We start from the raw sequence: 21,820 nt of genomic DNA on the forward strand, positions 1-21,820 counted from the left end.
ATCCTTGGTCAAATAATTTGAGAAGATAAGATGATAGGCCACTGTATGATTACAGCATAATACACTCTTGTTTGAATGGTCAAAAGAATCTCATGGTAGCACCGAATACAATATGCCATGTCTTGTGTTTTAGGATTAAAATTGTTAAATACTTGCATGCTAATTATTTGCTGCATTATAATACAATAGCAATCTACCCTACTGGGATGATTCCTAGGAACATAAATCATTTCTCAGTATTTCTTCTGAGGTTTCTGTGATAGTAAGTTCATAAATCCCAGTTGACCTGCCAGGCATAAACTAATAACATTTGATGCTTTGTGCAAGCTCTTTAATTTAGCCACCTGCCCACTCCCACAATTCCCAAACCGCAGTCCTCCAGCTTCAGCTGATTTTAATCTCACCCCCCCCCCCCAGCTTGATCACTACCATACTATCAATAAATGAACATTATGTTGAAGTCAAATACTTACTGTACTATGTACAAAACAGAATTATCGAACTTTGTATACAGCAAGTTTACAAGTGAAACACAACAACAACAGTAGACCAGAGTGAATGTAATCACCAACAAGTACTTGCAGGCAATTAAAATGATGCTATAACAAAGCTTAGGTCAGAAATAACAATAATGATATGAAACAGAGAAGAGAGAAGTTAATTATGTCTGATGCTACTGCAATAATATGTACAATTTGTATTTCTTTATCTTTTTTTCATTTAAAAAATTCAAACAAAACACCATTTGCTGACTATGTAAGTTTATGAATGAAATTTTTTAATTTTTTTTTTTTGATAAGATTAACCCTTTCAAAATAATTGTTAGATTAAAAAAGTAGTACAGTATTGGAACATGCACAAAGTTAACACATACCATATGAGCAACCATTGCATAATGACTGTGTGCAAACTACTCTTCACATAACATGTCAAACAATGAATCATTGTCACCTTAAGAAATACTGAGTCAGTTACTGAAATATATAAATGAGCTTAATAGAATACCTGGTTCCTATTTTTAGCGTGTTTGATAAAATATTTTTTCTTTTTTTTTTTACAAGATCATTTCTTCAAGCAAATAGCATGCAATGAAGACATTTGTTCTTATAACAACAAAAAAACTTTCACATGATAAACATCTAGCATAAAACTAGGAAAACAAAAAAAAAAGTTTACAAAAGAATCTTGCACAAACAGAAACCTTTGATGCTGAAACATGAAACTAAGTACACCATTTATTGACTCATTTAATCCATTCGCATTTCTGATAAGTGAAATAAACATAGCCAAATGTCAACAAAATTCAATTTCAGATTAGATGCAAGTAACTGTTGTAAATTAAAAAAAAAAAACACAATTTGTCAATGATTCTCATCTTATTTGTAATCAATTTGTCAATGATTCTCATCTTGTTTGCTATCAATTAGTCAATGATTCTCATCTTATTTGCAAGTTCTAGTGACTTACATGTACTTAACTGCTCACTCTTGATGCTTGGTACAAGAAAACTTAAAAGGTTGACAAGAATATAAAAAGATCAAGATTTGGTAATAGAAGAAAAACTTTACCATCAGACTCAGCATTTACTTTTTTGAGTTAGCTGTCAATTATAAAACAAAGAGCCTTGTGCATTTTCAGACTTGTACCTCCGAAATGGAAGTAGAGTTCACATGGAAGCGATTAAAGAAAAATAACAAGTCTTTTTTAGAACCATTCAAGATTTCTAATCCTATCCTAACCTAACCTAAAAGTGATGCAAATTCAGTTTATAAGACTAAAAAAAAATCATTTCTTTTATAGAAAGTCTACAAAACAGATGATTCTAAAATAAATAAATAAATAAATGAAGATTTGTTGATCTCTTGAAGAAAAAAAAAAGAATGTCTGACTTGGTTTTATAAATCAATCATCAACCTGAATGAAAATTGGGCCATGGCTTAAAAAAAAATGGCTAATGAAATGCAGGAATATGTACAGGTGTATCTAAATGATACTTAACAGAAACGGATAAAAGAAGAAATGGATACAATGAAAAAAGTAACTAGAAGAACAAGTCATTGTATTTATACAATCACAGCCATTGCATAAAACATAAATGGGTCAGGTAAACAAGGCATAAGATAATTCAATGATAGATATTGTCCAGGCCCCAAAAAAAAAAACAACAACACCCATATTAATAACAACAACACTAATGTAAATAAATACAAAAAAGAAAGCTAAATGAATAATTTCATCACTTTATATCCACAAAAATGTTCTACAAGAGTGAAGTTGTTCTCACCTGTTTACAGTTGGCAACTAAAAGAAAACAACAAACTATTAAACTTTTATCATTTTTGTTCCCGCTATGGGAGAATTCTTCTAATTAATATATGTACAAGTGTACTAATAAATGATTCATGTGTACGTTTGGTTCAATCTACATTTGAAACTGTTTTATTGGTCAATCACCATGTAACAAGTGTGCAAATTGCTAGTTGATCACTATACTACCAAGATTACTAGTACACAAGGTGATTATGTATTATGCACCAGCATGAATAATAAGGTCATGGGATCCAAAAAGGAAATAAAAAAAAAATCATAGTGCAAAAATCTATCAAATGTTCTGTCACAGACAAACTTTGAGAGTGCACTATGGTATACAATATCTCTTCTATTTTACTTTTCATTAATTTCTGTTCAACCTCTTAAAATCAGTTCTGTAAAAGGTTTGCGATAGTCTTGAAATTTTTTTCTTTTCAATTTTGAATTTAGCTGTAATAGTTGCTACTGTAACAAGCCACAAAGAACTGAATTTGTTTAGCACATCTCCTTGCTTGTCTTAAATGTTTTAATGTGTAAGGATATCAACAACAATAATAGCAATAATGCATACAACAATTAGTAAACATAGATTTAAATTCAAGTGTTTGATTAAAATAAAATCAACATTCCTTGTTTACAAAAAAAAATCTATAGTGAATTTCTCTTTACAAACTTAAAGCTCTATAATGTTAATGACATACAATTAACCTATTTTAGTGACTAATTGCTTAAAAGGATGTTTTAATGCTAACTATACAACAAACCGGAGGCGTGATGGCTGAGGGGTAAAGCGCTTGGCTTCCGAACCATTAACCATGTGCCACAGAAACAGATGACCTTTACATCATCTGCCCTATAGATCACAAGGTCTGTAAAGGAAACTTTACGTTACTTTTATACAAAAAAACAATTTTACATTCCTCAAATAATTTCATGAATGTTTATTCAAACTGAGTCTACTGAATGACTTCAATTGTTGAAAGGCCATGACTTCATTTAGGGCACCTCCAACTTGGCTGCTTATCACACAACCCCCATGTCCCACTTTGAGCATTAGTTTGATTTAAAAATCTATTGTTCATTCTGCAGCATACCAAGAAGAAACGTTTCCTGACACAAGGAACTAACAAATTTGAATGGAATGTTGTTGACAGATTAAATTCTAACATACACCATAAACTGCTCTCCCGTTGTTGTAAGTACATTTACAGACAAAAGCACCTAAGATGGTAATTAAAAAAAAAAAGATATAAAATTAGATACAATTTTAAATTAATAAATATATATTTTTTTTTATGCTCCCTTAGTGGTGATTAAAAAATTTAAACAAAAATTGGCAATACTTAATTGTCCTACACATTTTCAATAGTGACATTAAATTATGAAAACATTTTTAAAAGTTTGACACAAATTGTGCAACATAAAAATAAAATCCAGATATCATGACAATAAAACAAGTGGTCCTAACACCGACCCTGACTTTCACGCCTATCTAGCTCATTCTATGGCTATAACACATGTATATGTCTGTCTAACTAACAAAAGTGCAGAGAATACAATACATTATTCCGACAGCCTGAGAGAAATATGATAAAAGAAAAAAAAAAGGTTCATGGCACATACTCCCAAGATTTATAATCTTCTGTTGGTTCACCAAGAGAGTTGAATCTGAAAGGAAAACAAATGTTTACTGTTATAGATAACTAACTATAAACCTAGATTAATCAAGATGAACTAACTTTAAACATAGATTAACCAAGATGAACTAACTATAAACATAGATTAATCAAGATGAACTATGAACATAGATTACAAGGTGAACTAGCTAAAAACAAAGATTAATCAAGGTGAGATCACCTTTCAAAAATGTATTCTTCATAATTTATAATCACTTAACTATCTATACTACAAAGTGTGTCTATGCTGTGGCATTATTTGTTTTTCTGGACAATGTCTCATTAGTGATATCTGTGGTCTTTTACTTTGGTAAAATAGCCTAATCTTCATTATCTGCTCCACTCTCTAATAGATAATGTTGACTAAACATGGCTATTTAAACAATAAGGTCTGGGGCACTAAAAAAAATATTTCATTTTGGAAAAAAAACATGAACCAATGATTTAAAACAATGAATTCTTTCAATGTGAAATCAACAAAATTTAAGTTTTTTTTTTTCTTTTTTTACTTCATTGCTTTGGTCATATAAAAACAGTTTCTGATTATAGCGTAAAAAAATAATCTTCATACTTTCACAAAATTATAAATTTTTTTTTTTTGTTATTTAAAATTCCATCTATTTTTAAGCCTTAAAATCATTTTTTTTCTTCCTATTTCTTTTCTGGAGTAAGAGCCCTGGTGGTTTGTTAACGCATTTTGTCTTTAAATATATTAGCAGTGATAGCCGACATAAATATTAAGGAGATACTATTTAGCACAAAGCTTAATAACTACTTACTTTTCCATTAAGGTTGTATTCTCAGTGATCAATGCTCTAACTTCTTCCAATGACGACCTGGTGCTCTGTAAACTAGAAACGTTCAATAGAAAAGTTGAAAATAAATGTCTTTATAGAAATTCTATTTAATTAAAAAAATATAATTATATTTTCTGTTGTACAGAATGTACTAGCAAAGCAGTAGGATAACTTTCAAAGTTTAAAAATAAATATTAAAAAATTAGAAATTTTGTTTTTAAAATTTCCCCTTACAACTTCAACCAATGAACAAAATAAAATTTCTTAATTAAATAATTTGAAAATTTAAGCAAACAACAATAAAATAATAACTAAAAAAAACAAACAAAAAACGCTTTTATTAAATGCAGTTGTATCAATTAGTTTGGATAAGTCATGTAATTAAATCAGTAATATATCTAGACTAGCAATAATAAATCTGTGCGATAAAAAATATTTTTACCATTGTTTTTGTTTAGTGCAATTTCATGCTTTTAGCTTTCTCAATACACTATGATTAGATCACTTATCTGGATGAATTTTACTGTAATTGGTTTTTAAAAGCATTTACAACAAAAAAAAAAAAAAAAAAAAGAGAACGACCTGAATTCAAACTCTGCTGGTGTGGTACTTATGACTACAGAAGACTAGTAGTTAAATATTGTTTCTTTCAATTAAGAGTGGTGACCTATTAAAGGGACTAATCCAGCTTATACCACCAATTCAGTAAAGTACAATTTCTTTCACTTGTTCAAGATACCAAACAAATAAGTTAATTAATTGGATTGTCAAGTAAAACAAATAATTGTGCAAAATTTCAGCTTGATCCAAGATCTGGTGTCGGAAAAATAAAGTGTACAAACTTTTTTACATACAGATAGACAGTGAGTTGATATAAGCTTTGTAAAAATTAGCAACACACTTAACAACTACTGGTATATAAATGTGATAAAATGCAAGTTTTTAAAAAGTTTAAAACCCTAACGTTACCTAATCAATTTTCCTGAATAATTTGTTGAAGATGAATTGTAAGCAATTTGTATCATAAATATATGTGAAGTACTTGAATAATTGTATGTAAAACTTCATTTGGCCTTAAACTGGCTTCTATATGGTTAATTGAAAGAGCATATAGGTCATGGTTTAGCACCAGGACTTGAATTACCCATTAATTCAATGACACAATCATAATGTTATAACAAAATCTCATTTCTTTAATCAACCTTTCACTTTAATCAACTCAAAAAAACAATTGTGGTATTAACAAGTGATGGTAAAATTCAATCCAGAAAATCATCACTATTAATAACACCAATAAAAATTTACCTGTCGAGAACTGTATCAAGTCTTTCCTGTCTTGATGGTCTAACACTAGGCTGATCACTAGCAGGAGGTGTAATTTCTGCTACTTCAGAGGAGTCTCCATTAGGTACAGCACTAGACTGCCCAAGGGCCACCATACACACATCCATCTGGGATATACAGTTTTTACCTGACTGAAAAACAAAACTCAAATGTGAGTCACAGTTTGTGCTATTTGTTGCATAGCAGTGAAAAAATTTCAACATATTCTTGATATGACTGCACTGGGGTGTATGGGTGAGAGGCAAAAAATACTTTGCAACCTATCAAGAGAGCTCAAAGTTCAAATCCCAACAAAATATTTTGAGACCCCACCCCCCTATTTCCTGTTTAAGTCCTTTTCACCTTATGAGCATCATCTGCTTGTAAACAAAAATATGACAAAATGATTTACATAAGTTGTAATTGTTTTTAAGGATGTCCCAAAGAGAAAGGATAATGGCTGACTACTTACAACTTTTAATTTATTGACAAGTCTTCCATGTTCATGACTAATTTCAGACATCAGTATCTCTAGCCTCTCTCCAGCATCATTGATTTGCACAGCTTTGCTGCAGAGGCAAGGAAAGAAACATTGCAAAACAAAAACATTTATTGAGTTATGAAGAACTACAGCCATTAATGTGTCAATATCATGTCAAAGTATAAACTAAACATAAAAACATAAGACATTATCTCTACCATAATGTAAGGAACATTTATGCCAAGTTTTATCAAGATATGTCAAATGGTTTTTATTTATATGCAGGACAACTATGGAACAACTTGATAAACTACCTCACCCTAGGGTCAATGTTAGTCAACAATCACAAAGAGGGGTGGCTCAACCAATGGCCATCAGGAAACACAGGAAGACATATGTACAAAGAAATGACTATGCCAAACAAACTAGACAGTATTAATTTCCTTCCCTGCAAAATCTACAATCTTTCAACAAGACATTCACCTCTGTTGAATTACCATCTTAACAAAATAAATCCCACACATCTACCCCTAGATACTGCACCCACCCATAAACCATACCCTCTTAAAATGTCCCTTCCTAATCCACAGCTCAGCAGCAAAAAGCTGGCTAGATGAAGAAGAATCAATCAATTATATATATTAGATATAAATTACAGTCACAAACACTCACCAGTACAGCTGTTTGAATGCAGAGAACAAATGTAGAGCTTTCTTGGTACAATCATCGTCTACCAAAGTCATGGCCGTTACACAAATCTCTTTCATTTTGTTTCTTTAAAAACAATTTTATGACTTAATCACCATCTTGATATATTTTTTTTTTAAATAAATTGTTTAATTTTACCATAGTTGGCATTGATCATTGTAAATATTTATAACAACCAATCAAACTAGTGCCAGATACAAAGAAAAAAGAAAAGAACTTACTTGTCAAATCTGTGAATTTGTTCATCATTGTTGTTGAGCTGTTGTTTGGCTCTGTCCTCCCTAAATGAATTCATGATCTTCAGGAGCCTTTGTATCATGAAATCCATTTTCTCAATGCTAACAACAATAACATATATCAGTCATGGAAAAACAAAAACAAATAATTAAATGCAAATTTGTTAACTATAAACATTTATAGAGCAGAAAAAATACAATACAGGAAAAAGTTAAAACTAATATTGAAAAAAACAAAACAACATGGGATGGTTAAAAATAAAATTTGTATTTAAATCTTTCAAAGATATTGTTTTGATCGAAAAATAACATTTTCGGGACAAACACAAATCTGTAAGGGGGGTAGAGTTAATAAAACTAATATAATTTTTTTGGCTATAAAAACAAAGAACAAGCTGCTCTCACATCCGGAAAATATAAAAAAAAATGAAAAATATAAAAATTAACATTAAAAAGATAGTGAAACAATTTATATTATATACCAAGTTACTCGTGGAGAGTAATCCATCTTTTGCCAGTGCAAGCAAAGTTACCCCATGAGAGTAATGCAGCACTGAAAGAGTTAAGGTGGTAAAAGCATTTAGACCTATGCTACCAAAACATAGTGCAATTTTAAGTTCAGGACCTTCAAGAGTCTACACAGATTGAGAAAAAATGGATAAAGTACATTTTCACTACAGAAAGAGAAGAGCTCTACATACATAAACCACTTCCAAGAGAATTCCTTTTTTTTTTTCTAATTCAACAAAAAATTGGCAGAGATGCAGAGAATATTTTATTTAAAATAGATCTGAACCAAATTACCATTTATCTGATGGGAGACAACCTTTGCTGGGATCCCAGTCAGCATCAATCATGTGACCAGCCTTGATGTCTTGTAGCAGTGCCATTGCTTTGTCTAATTTACTTTGCATCTGATAATACAACACAAATATGGTAAGTATGACATAATAATAAAATAATATGCTTTGGCACTTACTGTTTAAGTCTACAGTTGTTAACAATTGTACAAGAAAGCAATATCTAATGATGCAATGAAATAAACTCTTGCAAAATTAATTAATGAGCACTTAGGAGCTTATAACTTTGATAATCCTTGCAAAACAACAACAAAAAAACATCCTGCAGATATGCATAAACATGTAAAGTTTGTATGCCCTGATTAAAATGTCCCCAATCCTGTTGGTTTAAACACCAATTGCTCTTGGTCTTTTCTCCTGTCTGTGATCACAGTTCCACCTGACCCAATATCTGAGCCAAGAGTTGGACTAGTTGTCAGAGGCTATTTGAGACTCATGCCATTCGAAGCATTGACAAAAATTTGAGATAAATAGCTGTGAAAATTGGTCCCTATGATGCAGTAGTAAGTTGTAGATAGAAAGACATGTACTTTGCTCTGCATTTCCATATTCTTTAAGGATTTGAGACATACTAACTTATTGATTCAATTCATATACAAATGTCACTGTGGTTGATAATTATATCTGAGGCAGTGATATACAGCGGTCTAAACCGTCTAATTAGAGAAAGTCCTACACTCTATGAGACAAGAACTACTGCAAACCTTACCCCTGTGCACATCTGTGTACACTCTCTATTTCCAGTCTTGTGTATGGTCTGCAGCATATTCACTCTGCCAGCCAAATCGATGCCATTGGGCTTGAGGTTGCTAGTGGTCAACATATTGAACATCCCAGCCTGCATCCCTATGCTCATGAACAACTGGTCCTTCCAGAGCCTGACATCACTGCAAGCCCTGACAAGATGGTCCATGGTGTTCTCTAGTTGACAGCACTTCTCATGTACATATTTGCTGAAAAGGAACAAAACATGATTCCATTTTACTCTAAACAAAATTTCTTTTGATAGATAAAGCAGAACAGATACAATACCTATTTTTTGGTTAATGCCTTATCTATGAACTCCAGACAGCCTACAGTGAAATCATGTCTTTGAATCTACTGAAATTCCAGAATTTAGTTTAACAGCCTTAAGCTTTATTAAAATGATAATTCCATTAAAAGGTAATTAATTTAATAATTATTTAATTAATTTATGCTTGTCATTGAATACTTCTTGAGTTTATAACATAAGATTATACTAAGAATGCAATTTTAACATGTAATATGTTGTAAACATTTGTTATTTACAAAAAAAGACTTATGTCCTTTAAATGAAAAAAAGATACTTGCAATTATTCAGAGTTTTTTTTATCTATTGGGTCAGTTTAATAAATACTTTTATTGAATTCATATTTAATCTTTACAAGTTACATAAAATCATGTTTGTAAGACAATTCTTATAAAATGAGACATGTTGGCAGCCTTTGCTGCATTAAAAAAAATATTGCATAGAAATTGTATCAACAGCTTTGCTTCCAGAAGACCCTAACTTTTTATTAGTTGATGAAAAGTGTAAGCTGACCTGTACATCTTCACTGCTTTGGTAGTCAACATATCATTGTGTAACAGAGTCTTCACTGTGTTCTTGGCAGAATGCAGACAGGCAAAGTTTCTTTTAGCCAGTGGATAGTCTGTAGCAACATTGGTCTCTTGGGGTACATCCTTGAAAGAACCTGACAACAGGGACATAGCAGATTTCGATTGAAACATTTAATCCCATGCAAACACCACTATGTTCAGGGTGAGATACCAATAGTTTGTGATACATTAAGATAATCTGATTTTATCTTAAACTGATCTTATCTTAAAAAAAAAAAAGAAGAAATGTGTGTTATTTCCTATGTGTATCAATGTGTTTATAAAGATGTTAATTAGAAACTTCCTTCAGGGGGTGTGGTGGATGAGTGGTAAAGCACTTGGCTTTTGAACCAAAGGGGTCTTGGGTTCGAACCTTGCTAAAGTAAGATTTTGAATTTCTGGATTTTTAGGATGACTCTGAGACCACCCAAATGTGATTGGTACCAGACATTAGTAGGGGAAAGTAAAGGTGGTTGGTCATTATGCAGGCCACATAACACCATTATTAACAGTTGGCCATAGAAACAGATGATTTTACATCAATCTGCCTTAAAGATCACAAGGTCTGAAAGGGGTACTTTATTTTTTTTTAACTCTAGTAAGCCATTGGTTTTCCTGGCTGATTCAGGCAACCCATTCCATCCTCTAATGGCACAAGGGAAGAAGGAGCACAGTGATGATGCATTTTTTAAATGAAGTGACATTAGAGAATTGTTGTAATCAAGTTACAAAGAGATTCAGATTTGGCGTCAGATTTTGTGCAGTAATGCATAAACTTTACTATTAATTATATAAAAACACCTTGGGTATTCTTTGTGTCACTAATCAAGTTGCTGTAAACTCACACTGATACAAGATCATAACACTGTTCAATTTGTTTTCAGTCTAGGGAAATTGTTCTCAATAAATCAGGAAATGGTAAAAGATACTTTTATACTACTTTTGTTAAATCTTGCCAGGCTCGGATTCAATAAAGACTACTGCTCATGTTATTTTCTCAATTTTTGTTTGAAGTGTCGATCTTGTGAGTTTCAATTCTTTTTAGGTGATAAGCATATTTCCATTTATATAAAGCAAGCCTATTGATCTTATTTTGTACATATGACAAGATTAAATCAAGACATAGATCTAAATAATAATAAAATCATCACAAACATGAGCCACTGACCATAGTGTGGTTTAAAGAAGCCTCTAAACTCTGGCAACTTGTTGAAAACAATAATTGGATTATCAGAAGAAATGTTTCGGATGTAACTGGACACAGGCTCTCTGGACTCATCTTTCAGTACTTTCCCTTCGTGCATTAGAAGTTGTGCCCCACCAGGAATGCCAGTCTGGTCTGTGATGAGCTGACGCAATTGAGACATACTATAGGAAGAAATATATTACAAAAATTTTTTTATTGACCTCAAAATAAGTGTAGCCAATCAACTACTATAGTGGTATAAAAAAAAAGACGCTGTTGAAAATTGATTACTTTGTTTTCAAAATTAAATTTAACACTAAAGTTTAGGTGTTTCCATTTTATTCTTTAAACCATCAATAGTTCAGAAAAGTAAAAGGTTTGTTAAAACAAAGTCATGAATTTTGTTCACAAACACTAATATAGTTTATATGTATTTGACATTCAGAATACAACAAAAGTACCAGTAGTCTGTAAGAGAATATATACAAGAAAAACAAAAGGAGTTAATAGTATTATTTAGTTTTAAAAAATGTAAAAAAAAAGTGTAAACTGTTTTAACTGCATTTTGTTGGTACATAACACTTTGTTATAAAAATGATTAGGTAGAATAACTTACTCATCTTTTGGTCTGGCATAGATTAACAAAAGAGAAAATGAGAATGGATTAAACACATGGTAAGGTCTCCTGGAAATAATGTCATCCACTCTGTTGAAGTATTCATCAAAACCAATGGTCCTGTCAGGATCTTTTTCTAGCAGGTCGGCAAGGAAGGAAGTTATTAAAGCTTTCAGTCCCCTATAGAAACAAAGCAAACAAAAACTCTTTTCAAATATAAGAAAAGATTTACGCAAATAAACTGAAATTTTTCTCTATTGGAACTAAATCAGGCATGTCAAATTCATTAAGATGTAATTGTGGCACAGCCACTTCTATATACTTCGCTTTCAACAAAGAATCTGACTGCAATTCTACCAGATCTAGTTGCACATTATCAGCAGCATTTTCAGAAGCAAACAAAAATGAGATACAAACAACGAAAATTATTGCTTGTGTGAAACAAATTCACGAAAACGGTAATTGAAGCATCTAATAACGATTTCAGGTGTAGGACATATTTACCAAATGTTGCAGCCATATTTAATATTTTTAGTTCCTTACAAGTTGAGAAGTGAACAAGGTTTTCTCTTGATATTTGGTTTATCCAGTTGTAACTCTGCTTGACTTCACATCATCACACTCAGCTGTGACAATTTTGTCTTTGCCTTGAAGTTTCAAATTCAAGTCTTGCAGGTTACCAGTGAGATCAACTGCAAATGCCAAATTCTCGTCAGTTTGGAAATGTTCAACAGGTTCACCTTTCATGTTCAGAAACAATACAATTTCATCACGCAGTGCAAAAAATCCCTTCAATACTTTATGACAGGATTTCTGTGTAGTAGGGAACACAATACAATTTGTGTCCAATGTCATACAGAAACATTGAAAATGGCGATGATTTAAGTGACTTGAAAGATAATTCAAAGCTAATAACTAAATGAAATAACCACATCTAATTTAATTTAAAATAAAATATCGAATAATTATTTGTTTTAAAAAGAATTAATAAGTTCAACGATGTTGATTGTTACGTTTTAGTTGTTTTTTTCAGTAATTATTTTACCTGAAAATCGGTCATTGTTAAACGCTTAATAACATTTTTTTATTTTGATAATTCTTGAGGCAGTCAAGTGAGCTGCAAGCAAAGTGACAGCGAGCCGCACGGGGCCCTCGAATACAAGGTTTGACAAGCCTGATTTAAATATTAATTAAACGAACACATTACAATGTACAAAAATATATATTTAAAAAGTAAAAAATAATAACTTTGTAATGGCTCAAACAGGTTTGGACGAGGAATTAAAAAAAATCATTAGGTGTTAGTAATATCAAAAAAAAATCAGCAATGGTAGACATATTGGATCATATTCCATCATATAGCAAATGATTATTTGATGAAAGGAAAAAAAATAAGTAAAAAAACTTGATTTTCTCACCCTGACAATCGACAGGTTGGTGGCAAATCTCTCTCCCACTTGATTGGTCCATTTTGTTGTTCCTGAACCCCTGATATAACTCCATGTTCCTTCTTAGCTGTGATCATATGCCTGGAATATAAATACATTGACATATACTTAATACTGAGTATACTTTAAGTATTCCCTGCTTATGTAAGCATAATTTAACCATAGTTTTCTCTCTTATTTCTTCCTAACCTTTCATTTAAAAAAACACAAAAAAACTAGCCTCGTAAAGATAAACATTCAGAATTTTTGTGACAAATCTCATTTATTACTGTAATGCTCTAAAATTATAAATTCTAAACTATTTAGAATTTTTTTTTTCAAATTATATTCTCAAAACAACAACAACATATTTGATTAAATCTCTAGCTTTGCATTGCATTGGTAATTAATATTGCATTTCTGGCCTATACAGTAAATACTAACATTGTTTCTTTATTTCTACGTCCTCCATAAGGCCTGAATGGTAGGTTTCCTGTGGCTGCATGATAGAATGTGACTCCTAGACTCCAAAGGTCAACATAGACACCAAACTGTTGACCTTTAGCACGCCTCAATACAGCTCTCTCATACATGTCTGGATGCTGCCAATCAAATGTAAAAAAAAAAGTGACTTTTGTTTTGCCCTTTACATTGAATAAGGCTCTCAAGGTTTATTTACCAAAATAAAAATAAAATAAACGAATAGGTCTTGTTAATTGAATGAAAAAACTACACACAAATAATAAACAATAAAAAAAAAAATAGCTATTACTGAAATTAACCATCCATCCAACAGGACTTGAGGTCAATGACAGTAAAACCAACTACATAGCAATGACAAGAGACAACCAAACAGAGGGACAATATATCAAAATCAAAGACCACGAATTTAGAAACGTCTAAACTTTCAAATATCTAGGAAGTGCAATTGATTTAAAAAATGACCTACTAACAGAAATAAAGAAAAGAACAGCAGGAGGCAACAGAGCATTTTATAGCACCCATCATTTACTTAAGAGCAAAACAATTTCAAGGAAAACCAAGAAAATAATATACAAAACCATAATAAGACAAGCAGCAATGTATGTAAGTGAGACCTGGACACTGACTAAGACATCTGAAAATTTACTTAATACTTGGGAACGATAAATTCTTAAGAAAATCTATGGTGCCATACAGGATGAAACAGGGTGGAGGACACGCACTAACCAAGAGTTATATCAATTGCATGAAGACCCACCAATAATGACCGAAATAAAAAAGAACAGATTATGTTGGGCAGGTCACCTTGAAAGAATGTCAGATAACAGAGGAGCGAAAATTGTATACAGGCAAAAACCAAAAAGCAGGTGACCCAAAGGCGGACCCCGAATGCGATGGATTGATGATGTGGAAGCAGATCCGCAACAGCTTGGGGTTAGGGCGTGGAGACGAAAGGCCCAGGAGTGATCTGAATGGAAGGATGTGTTGAAGCAGGCCAGAGTCCTCCATGAGCTGTAACGCCACTGGGATGGATGGATGGATCTCAAGGTTTATTTACCAAAATAAAAAAAAAATTAACAGGTCTTGTTAATTGAATGAAAAAACTACGCACAATAAAAAAAAAATTGCTACTAATCAGTGAAATTAACCACATTAATTTTTTAAATGTAAATACAGATTAATGGTCCTAAAGATGTTAAGAAAGTGAAATAATTAGCAAAGTTACCAAATACTCATCTGTGCCATACAGAGAAATAAATTCTTCATCTTGTTGTAACTCTCTGGCAGCACCAAAATCAGTCAATTTGTAGACAGATCTAGAGAACAAACACAAATGACACTTGTGAAACGTTTTGGGATGTAAAAATAAAATGATCTCTTTAGCTAAAAAAAAAGGAGAAAAAAACAACAACTTAAACATGCAGATTAAAAAATAACTGTCATGATTTTCTTTCTTATCAATAACTGAAATATAAATTTAAATATATATAAAATGTGAAATGCACTCATGGAATTATTATATAAATAAATTTTAATGAGTACATTAACTATGTATTTGTTTATTGATTTTGAATATGAGATGCTAGTCAAAAGAATATAGTTAGTTGAGATAATTTTTAATAGTGCATAAGAATCATAAATATCAAATTGTCTTATATAGACTGTGCTTTGTAACTTTGAAATTGGAGCCAAAAAAAAAATGTCCAACAGATACTAATGAAACTTACAACTTAACAGTCTTTTCATAAAAATCAACAAAATGCATGTAATTAAAAGTGATTTAAATAAAACTTTATTAAAAATAAATCAGCTTACGTTCCATCAGGGGCCACAGATCGTAGTATGTTTCCTGGTTTAATATCACGATGGATGATGTCATTGTCTCTCAAGTGTTTGACTCCAGCCGCTATAAACAGCAAAAAAATATATATATACATTGTTTATTACATAAATGTCCCATTCAGTTTAGCCACCCTTTGACTTTGTGATCTATGGGGGTGGATGATGTGATGCTCATCTGTGTCTATGGCAAATGGTTAATGAGGGTATCATGAGGCCAGCTCAACAACCAACCGCATTTACTTCTCCAATGCGTGCTGACAAAACCCCTTAAATTCAAATCACCTCCCCCAAATTCAAGGGGCTCTTTTTTAACCCTCTGATTGTAAGCTACCTTTAGTTCAATATGTTTGTGGTTTTTATAAGAAAAAAGGGAGTAAACTATTGACTTGTGTAATTCAAATCAATATGGAATGTTAACTTTTATAACCTGCACATTAGAAGTGGAAATACAGAAACACCAGATTTATTCAACAATATTTTATAGGAAATAGATTAAAAAAATATATATAATAAATGGTCAAAAGACCAATTGGTAAAAAGACTAATTTTGTAAACAAAAGCCTAAAACATTTTACTATCTATAAACAGTGAAAATAATCCCAACTTACTGACTTGCTTGAGAACATTCAGAAGTTCTTCCTCGGACAAACCAAAACTATTTTCTGGTTGATCTAGCAGATTATACAGGCTGCCGTGTGTACAATACTCCATCACAATGACTCGAGCTCGGCTTGGTAACTGTCCACATCAACAAAATGGAAGAGTTATTCACCTTTTTTAATAAACTATTTTCACACAGCACAGCTTATTATAAAACTAGTAGGCTCCCCCTTGTGTAGAATCATGCAAAATAACTTAAAAAAAAAAAAAAAAGTAAATTCTAGAGATGTTCAAGGTACAAAAGTAATGTCACACTCTTTTGTATGAAGGTTGCATATTTTTATATCCCAGCTGTCACTCCCAATATCTGCAACACGAATGGATGAGATAGCTTTGGCTTTCTTAACCAGTTAGAAGGTATCTGATATGTCTCTATTATCAGTTATTCTGACCTAGTCAAACCCAGAATCATTAGGGCAAAACTGTTATCACTGACCAACATTCTCTGGATGACTAGGGGAGTCCTCTTTGTTTCAAAATACAAACTATTAAGCATTGTTGGAATTTTGTATGAGATACATGTTAGCTCACACAGCAGACACTTCAAACTAACTCACTCATCACAACATCAAGAGGATACAAAGAGTTTCTCTAACCTCTTCTTCAATGGTCAAAAGTTTGACAACGTTTTCATGAGACAATTTCTTCATCACATCAAACTCTCTCATCTGCACTGCATATGGGCGATGGTAGCTTTGTTGGTTAAACACTTTTATAGCCACCTCTTCTCCAGTTTTCTACAAAAGAAGAAAATGTAAAATATTTATTTATAGTAATCTAAATCTTCATTACATTAACATTGAACTACTTCAAGTCAAATTGTTTATATAAAGTACCCCCCCCCCTTTTGTTGATTTTTTTTTCTTTCTAAGTATTCCTCTTACCTCTATTCATCCATATACACACAATAATTTAATTCATTTGCTAATAAGCATTATCCACCATTACTGTAATTTCTTTCAAGTATCCCCTGTGGTATGTATGCATTACTTAAACATCAAGTAGAGAAACATATAAAAGGAAATGCCCAGTTGTTGTTTTTTAAGTTCCAAAATTCTAGCAAGACAAGATGATGACTAAATTGAAAATGTTTTGCCCTTTTCTAATATGTTTGGCTAAAACAATGTTCATTGTATATGAATTCATATTAATCATTTTAACATGGCTAAGCAAACATGTTTTAAATAGCAAATTCATATTTTATCACGTTTTGATTAAGTAAATGCAATTTGTACCTTATTTCTGCCCATGTAGACTGTACTGGTGGCTCCTTGACCTAGCATTTTATTGGTGTCCCAGACAAAGCTGGCAGATCCCCTAATAGTACTCATTCTGAATATCTTTCAAATCTCAGATGGTTCAATTATATGTCAATATATCATAGTGGACAATGTTATCAAATTCAATCTAAAACCCCCAAAAAAAAAAAGATTTAGTTTGTTCTTTGACTATGAATAAAAATTTTTTTTTCACTTTGACGAGATCTCTGAAGAAAATTTAACTTGTGAAAATTCACACACAACATTTTAAAAACAATTTAAGTTATATAAATCAGACATTACAGTTTCAACTGTTTTTATCATTATAAAAATAAACTAATTTAAATGTTATGACAATATTTATTTTCTAAAAATATTTTGTGTGCATGTTTCACATGTTTTTTCAGAATTGAAAATAAATGCATCCTCTATCAAAACACTAACAGGACAACAGGGGATGGTGGTGAACAGGGTTCAAATCAAGGACCATCAAGACAATAGTCCATAATTTTATCAAAATTGTTGTTGACCTCCTTCAGTCGTAGAACGACTATTGTTCATCTCTCACACTTTTCCATATGGCTGTGGAGCCCTATTTTGAAGAGACACTCCCGTCCACAAATATTGCAGGTTAAGGTGGCTTTCGTTTCGGTGGTAGAGGAGCTGGCCATTTTTCGTAAGTTTTTTTCTTCCAGAGCTGAGGCCCATGTTCTTTCGCTGTCCATAGCTTTCTTTGTCACTGCCTCTCTCCATCTGGTGCGGTCTAGAGTTATGTCTTCCCAATGGTCAGTATTGATGTTCACTGATTTGAGATCCCCTTTTATTACATCTATGTAACAGAGGTGGGGGTGACCAGTTTTTCTTGAGCCAGTCGCAAGTTGTCCATAGAGGATGACTTTCGGGATGAAATTGCCCTCCATCCGGCGAACATGTCCAAGCCAGTGCAATAGTCTGAGGGCTGTAAAGATACTGGGAAAACCTGTTCGCGCAAGGATCTCAGTATTGCACACTTTTTCTTTGCATGTGATTTTTAAGATCCTATGGAGACATCACAAATGGAATGAGTTAAGTTTTCTCTCTTGCTTTGCATAGGTGGTCCATGATTCACTGCCATACAGTAGTGTACTCAGCATGCCTTGTAGACTTTCATTTTGGTCACTGAAGTGAGCTTCTGGTTTTCCCAAACTCTTGACCTGAGTCTAGCAAAGGTCGAGGTAGCCTTCCCTATGCGTTTTTTAATTTCCTCTTCTAGAAACAGGTCATCTTGAATTGTGGATCCCAGATAGCAGAATTCATCTATCAAAATAAAATACTAGTAATAATGTATATTCTTGAAATAGCTTTAAAAATCATGAAAAGAAGTTATGTTTTATATTTTTTAATATTTGCGCAATACTTGGTGGATGCAGTGTTTCACATGGATACCAAAATAACTCTTTAAGCAAAATGTTGACCACAGTGGCTCAGTAGTATCACAGATCTAGTGCCCTAATCGTGATTTATAAAAATTTTTTTTATTTAAATCTTTTTTTTTCTCACTTATTTACTCAAGCTTAAAGAATAAATAACTCAACTGTAATAATACATAATATAATAAAAGAATTCTTATTCATTGTTTTATTACTTAACATTCCATGAATCATCAGATCAGAATATAAGATTTGTCATTAGATTAGATACTTACACTTACACAAAAATCTACAAAGTTCATATCAACTAATCTAGATTTGAGTCTAGATTCTAGCCCAGATCCCATATAATATATATCTGATATCAAGATAATGTAGATCTAGATTTATACATTTACAAGTTATAGAATCTAATATATATATATAATATAATAAAGGGTATCTATTGATTATAATTATAGATATATATATATAGACTATTCCAGACTAGACAAATCTAGATCTAGAATCTATATATATAACTTCTATTGTCTTAGTTAGTCTTAGTATCCACTCTAAATATAGATCTAGATCTAAAATCAAAGCTGCTCTGACAATCTAGATATAGAATCTAGACTTATCATATAATATATATTATAGCATATAGATCTATTGTTAGGCACATCAAATGGAGGTAACACAAAATCCAATCACACCGGCAAAAGGCCAACAATATATTATAAAGATAGTCGACGCTGACATTAAATGTCTAACAAGACGTTTAATAATAACCGTCGAATGTTGTGAACCTAAATCTCTGCGTCCATAAAAATCGCCTCTCTCTAAAGTCTAAAGCCTTCAGAAGTATTCTGTTTACAATATAATGACAATATAAAATAATTTATTATATTATCCTCTAGATTATTGTCTACAATAAATTATATTTACTAAACTATTACCAGGATAGATCTAGATCTGAAAGAATTTATAAATTAAAATTGATAATTAATGATACATTATCATATTAGTATGATATTAATCATAGTCTATATCTAGATCTAGATAGATTCTAATAAAAATATTATAAAAATTGATCTATATATATATATAATAATCTATATAATATTAGATCTAGATCTAATAGATGTACTGTACTATTACTAATATGTAGATCTAACTATTTTGTAACAGTACGATCTAGATCTAGATTCTATTTTATAGATCTAATATTTAAATATTAATAATAATATTTTTTATTTTATATTATTATATATCTAGATCTACTAGTCTAGATTAGTAAAAACTCTGACTTAACTTAACTAATAACTAGACTAACTAGAGTTTACTAGAGAGTAGAGACATTGAAAATGAAACTTAAAAAAAAGTTAAAAAGATTTAGATCTAGAATCTAAATACATCTAGATCTAGATCTATAAAGTATTTTAAATTTAAAGACTTAGACTTAAGCCTAGGCCTAAGCAAATAAAAAAAAATACCGTACCCAAGTTTAATTGGGAAACATTGTATTTAACACTTAGTCACTATACTAAACACAACAGTTATTTAAAAACAACAACATAGATCTAATTAGATCTACAAAAACAAGTTTGCAAGAGTTGTAGTTGAGTCTGAGTTAAGTCACCCACAAATTCACAATTTTGAAGTCAAGATCAATCATTGATTGATTTTTAAAAAATCAAGTCCAAATAGTCTCTTCTCTACACTCATATTGCTTTACGGGTCTCCTTCAAGATCAGTACGACTTTAAAAATGAAAACACATATCCCTATTAGGAACTAATTTTTACTATCAATCCAATTTACAACACAAACAGAACACCGTCATTTTGCCGTAATAAGGAGTAGATATGTTCTAATGGCCGTAATCTTGAGAGGGTTGCCTTCCCCTTTTCTAAGAAAATAGCCTACATCTATAGAGTCACATTCGATTAAAAAATGAGAGTGCTAGCCCTTGTTTTCTTTTACATTATTTTAGGTGTATAGAGACCCTAACACTTATGAAATTGAAGACTTCCAACTGGATACAAAAAAAAAAAAACAACTAGATACAAATTCTAATTATTTACCATCAGTGATCTATTTACCATTTGCAATCTGGAATAAACTCTGGAATAAATGTAACCTAACACAACTACATAGTCTGAGGGTTTACGCTAATAGGCCTATTAGCAATATTAGCACTGATGTAATAATACAGCTTTAGATAAATAAATATTTTGGAAAAAAAAAGTCTTTAGTTTATATATATAAGATAAAAAAACAACACAAGATACTTAAAGTTTGCAAAAAGACATAGAAGAATTAGGCTATAGAAATGGAAATAAAATAAGAGCATGTTTTTCCACCCAGAAAAATGCCAGTTAATAAGAGTAACAAAAAAAAAAAAACACTTTTTATTGTATTCATGGTAAAACTGTCACACAGACTAAAAACTCCAAATATCTAGGCGTAGTAATAAACAGTGGCGTAGCAAGGTACTCGTGGGCCCGGGCTCAAGAAAATCTTGGTGGACCCCTCTCCAGCCAATAAGAAAAAAATTAGTGTGTGACAAAAAAATGAGTAATCTAAATGTAAAGACATTGTAATGTAAAGATCGTCCCTTTTTTTTTTTTAAAAAAAAAAAAAAGTAATTCGAATGATCATTGTTTTGAGGTCATACGATGTGAATGTGTGGGCATTGCATCGTATTGGTTTCAAAATCAACCACCGCTAGAAAAAACAAAAAACAAACTTCGAATGGATGGTTTTGAGGTCATACGATGTGAATGTGTGGGCATTGCACCGTATTGGTTTCAAAATCAACCACCGCTCGAATCTGCTGTCAGAATAATTTAAATTGGCACTCGCTAAACCTCCAAGAAAACATTTATATTTCATTTGTCCTTAACAACTCAGCCACCACGCCCCGAACATGACAAATATACCTAA

The 21,820-nt window shown here is 31.6% G+C and overlaps 1 protein-coding gene across 3 annotated transcripts; it reads right to left on the reverse strand.

Moving 5' to 3' along the window:
• Positions 1-1,858: 1,858 nt before the first annotated feature.
• Positions 1,859-20,780, reverse strand: LOC106068715 (serine/threonine-protein kinase TBK1-like). Of its 3 annotated transcripts, none has more exons than XM_013228174.2 (19): positions 20,712-20,780; positions 17,461-17,632; positions 16,822-16,962; positions 16,174-16,303; positions 15,539-15,629; positions 14,949-15,039; positions 13,685-13,842; positions 13,232-13,342; positions 11,814-11,993; positions 11,180-11,379; positions 9,956-10,106; positions 9,101-9,344; positions 8,336-8,445; positions 7,517-7,633; positions 7,260-7,361; positions 6,579-6,675; positions 6,089-6,258; positions 4,766-4,837; positions 1,859-3,978 (listed from the first exon to the last, which is right to left on the reverse strand). In XM_013228174.2, the coding sequence occupies exons 2-19, from the start codon at positions 17,554-17,556 to the stop codon at positions 3,921-3,923; spliced, it is 2,319 nt and encodes a 772-aa protein (XP_013083628.2). In that variant the 5' UTR covers positions 17,557-17,632; positions 20,712-20,780; the 3' UTR covers positions 1,859-3,920. The 3 variants fall into 3 exon arrangements, with proteins under 3 accessions (XP_013083628.2, XP_013083626.2, XP_013083625.2); XM_013228172.2 differs by having other exon boundaries at positions 20,519-20,767; XM_013228171.2 differs by lacking the exon at positions 20,712-20,780 and adding an exon at positions 20,374-20,510.
• Positions 20,781-21,820: the final 1,040 nt, after the last annotated feature.

The sequence above is a fragment of the Biomphalaria glabrata genome, chromosome 4 (assembly GCF_947242115.1).
Source record: "Biomphalaria glabrata chromosome 4, xgBioGlab47.1, whole genome shotgun sequence".
NCBI lineage: Eukaryota > Metazoa > Mollusca > Gastropoda > Planorbidae > Biomphalaria > Biomphalaria glabrata.

Bases quoted from the DNA above. Each gene is read 5' to 3' on its own strand.
- LOC106068715 (XM_013228174.2), bottom strand. From the start codon at position 17,556: ATGAGTACTATTAGGGGATCTGCCAGCTTTGTCTGGGACACCAATAAA. The intron at 9,345-9,955 runs GTCAGCTTACAC...GTTCCTTTTCAG, and splicing joins AAAGCAGTGAAGATGTACAG to CAAATATGTACATGAGAAGT. The intron at 8,446-9,100 runs GTAAGGTTTGCA...TTGTATTATCAG, and splicing joins GTACACAGATGTGCACAGGG to ATGCAAAGTAAATTAGACAA.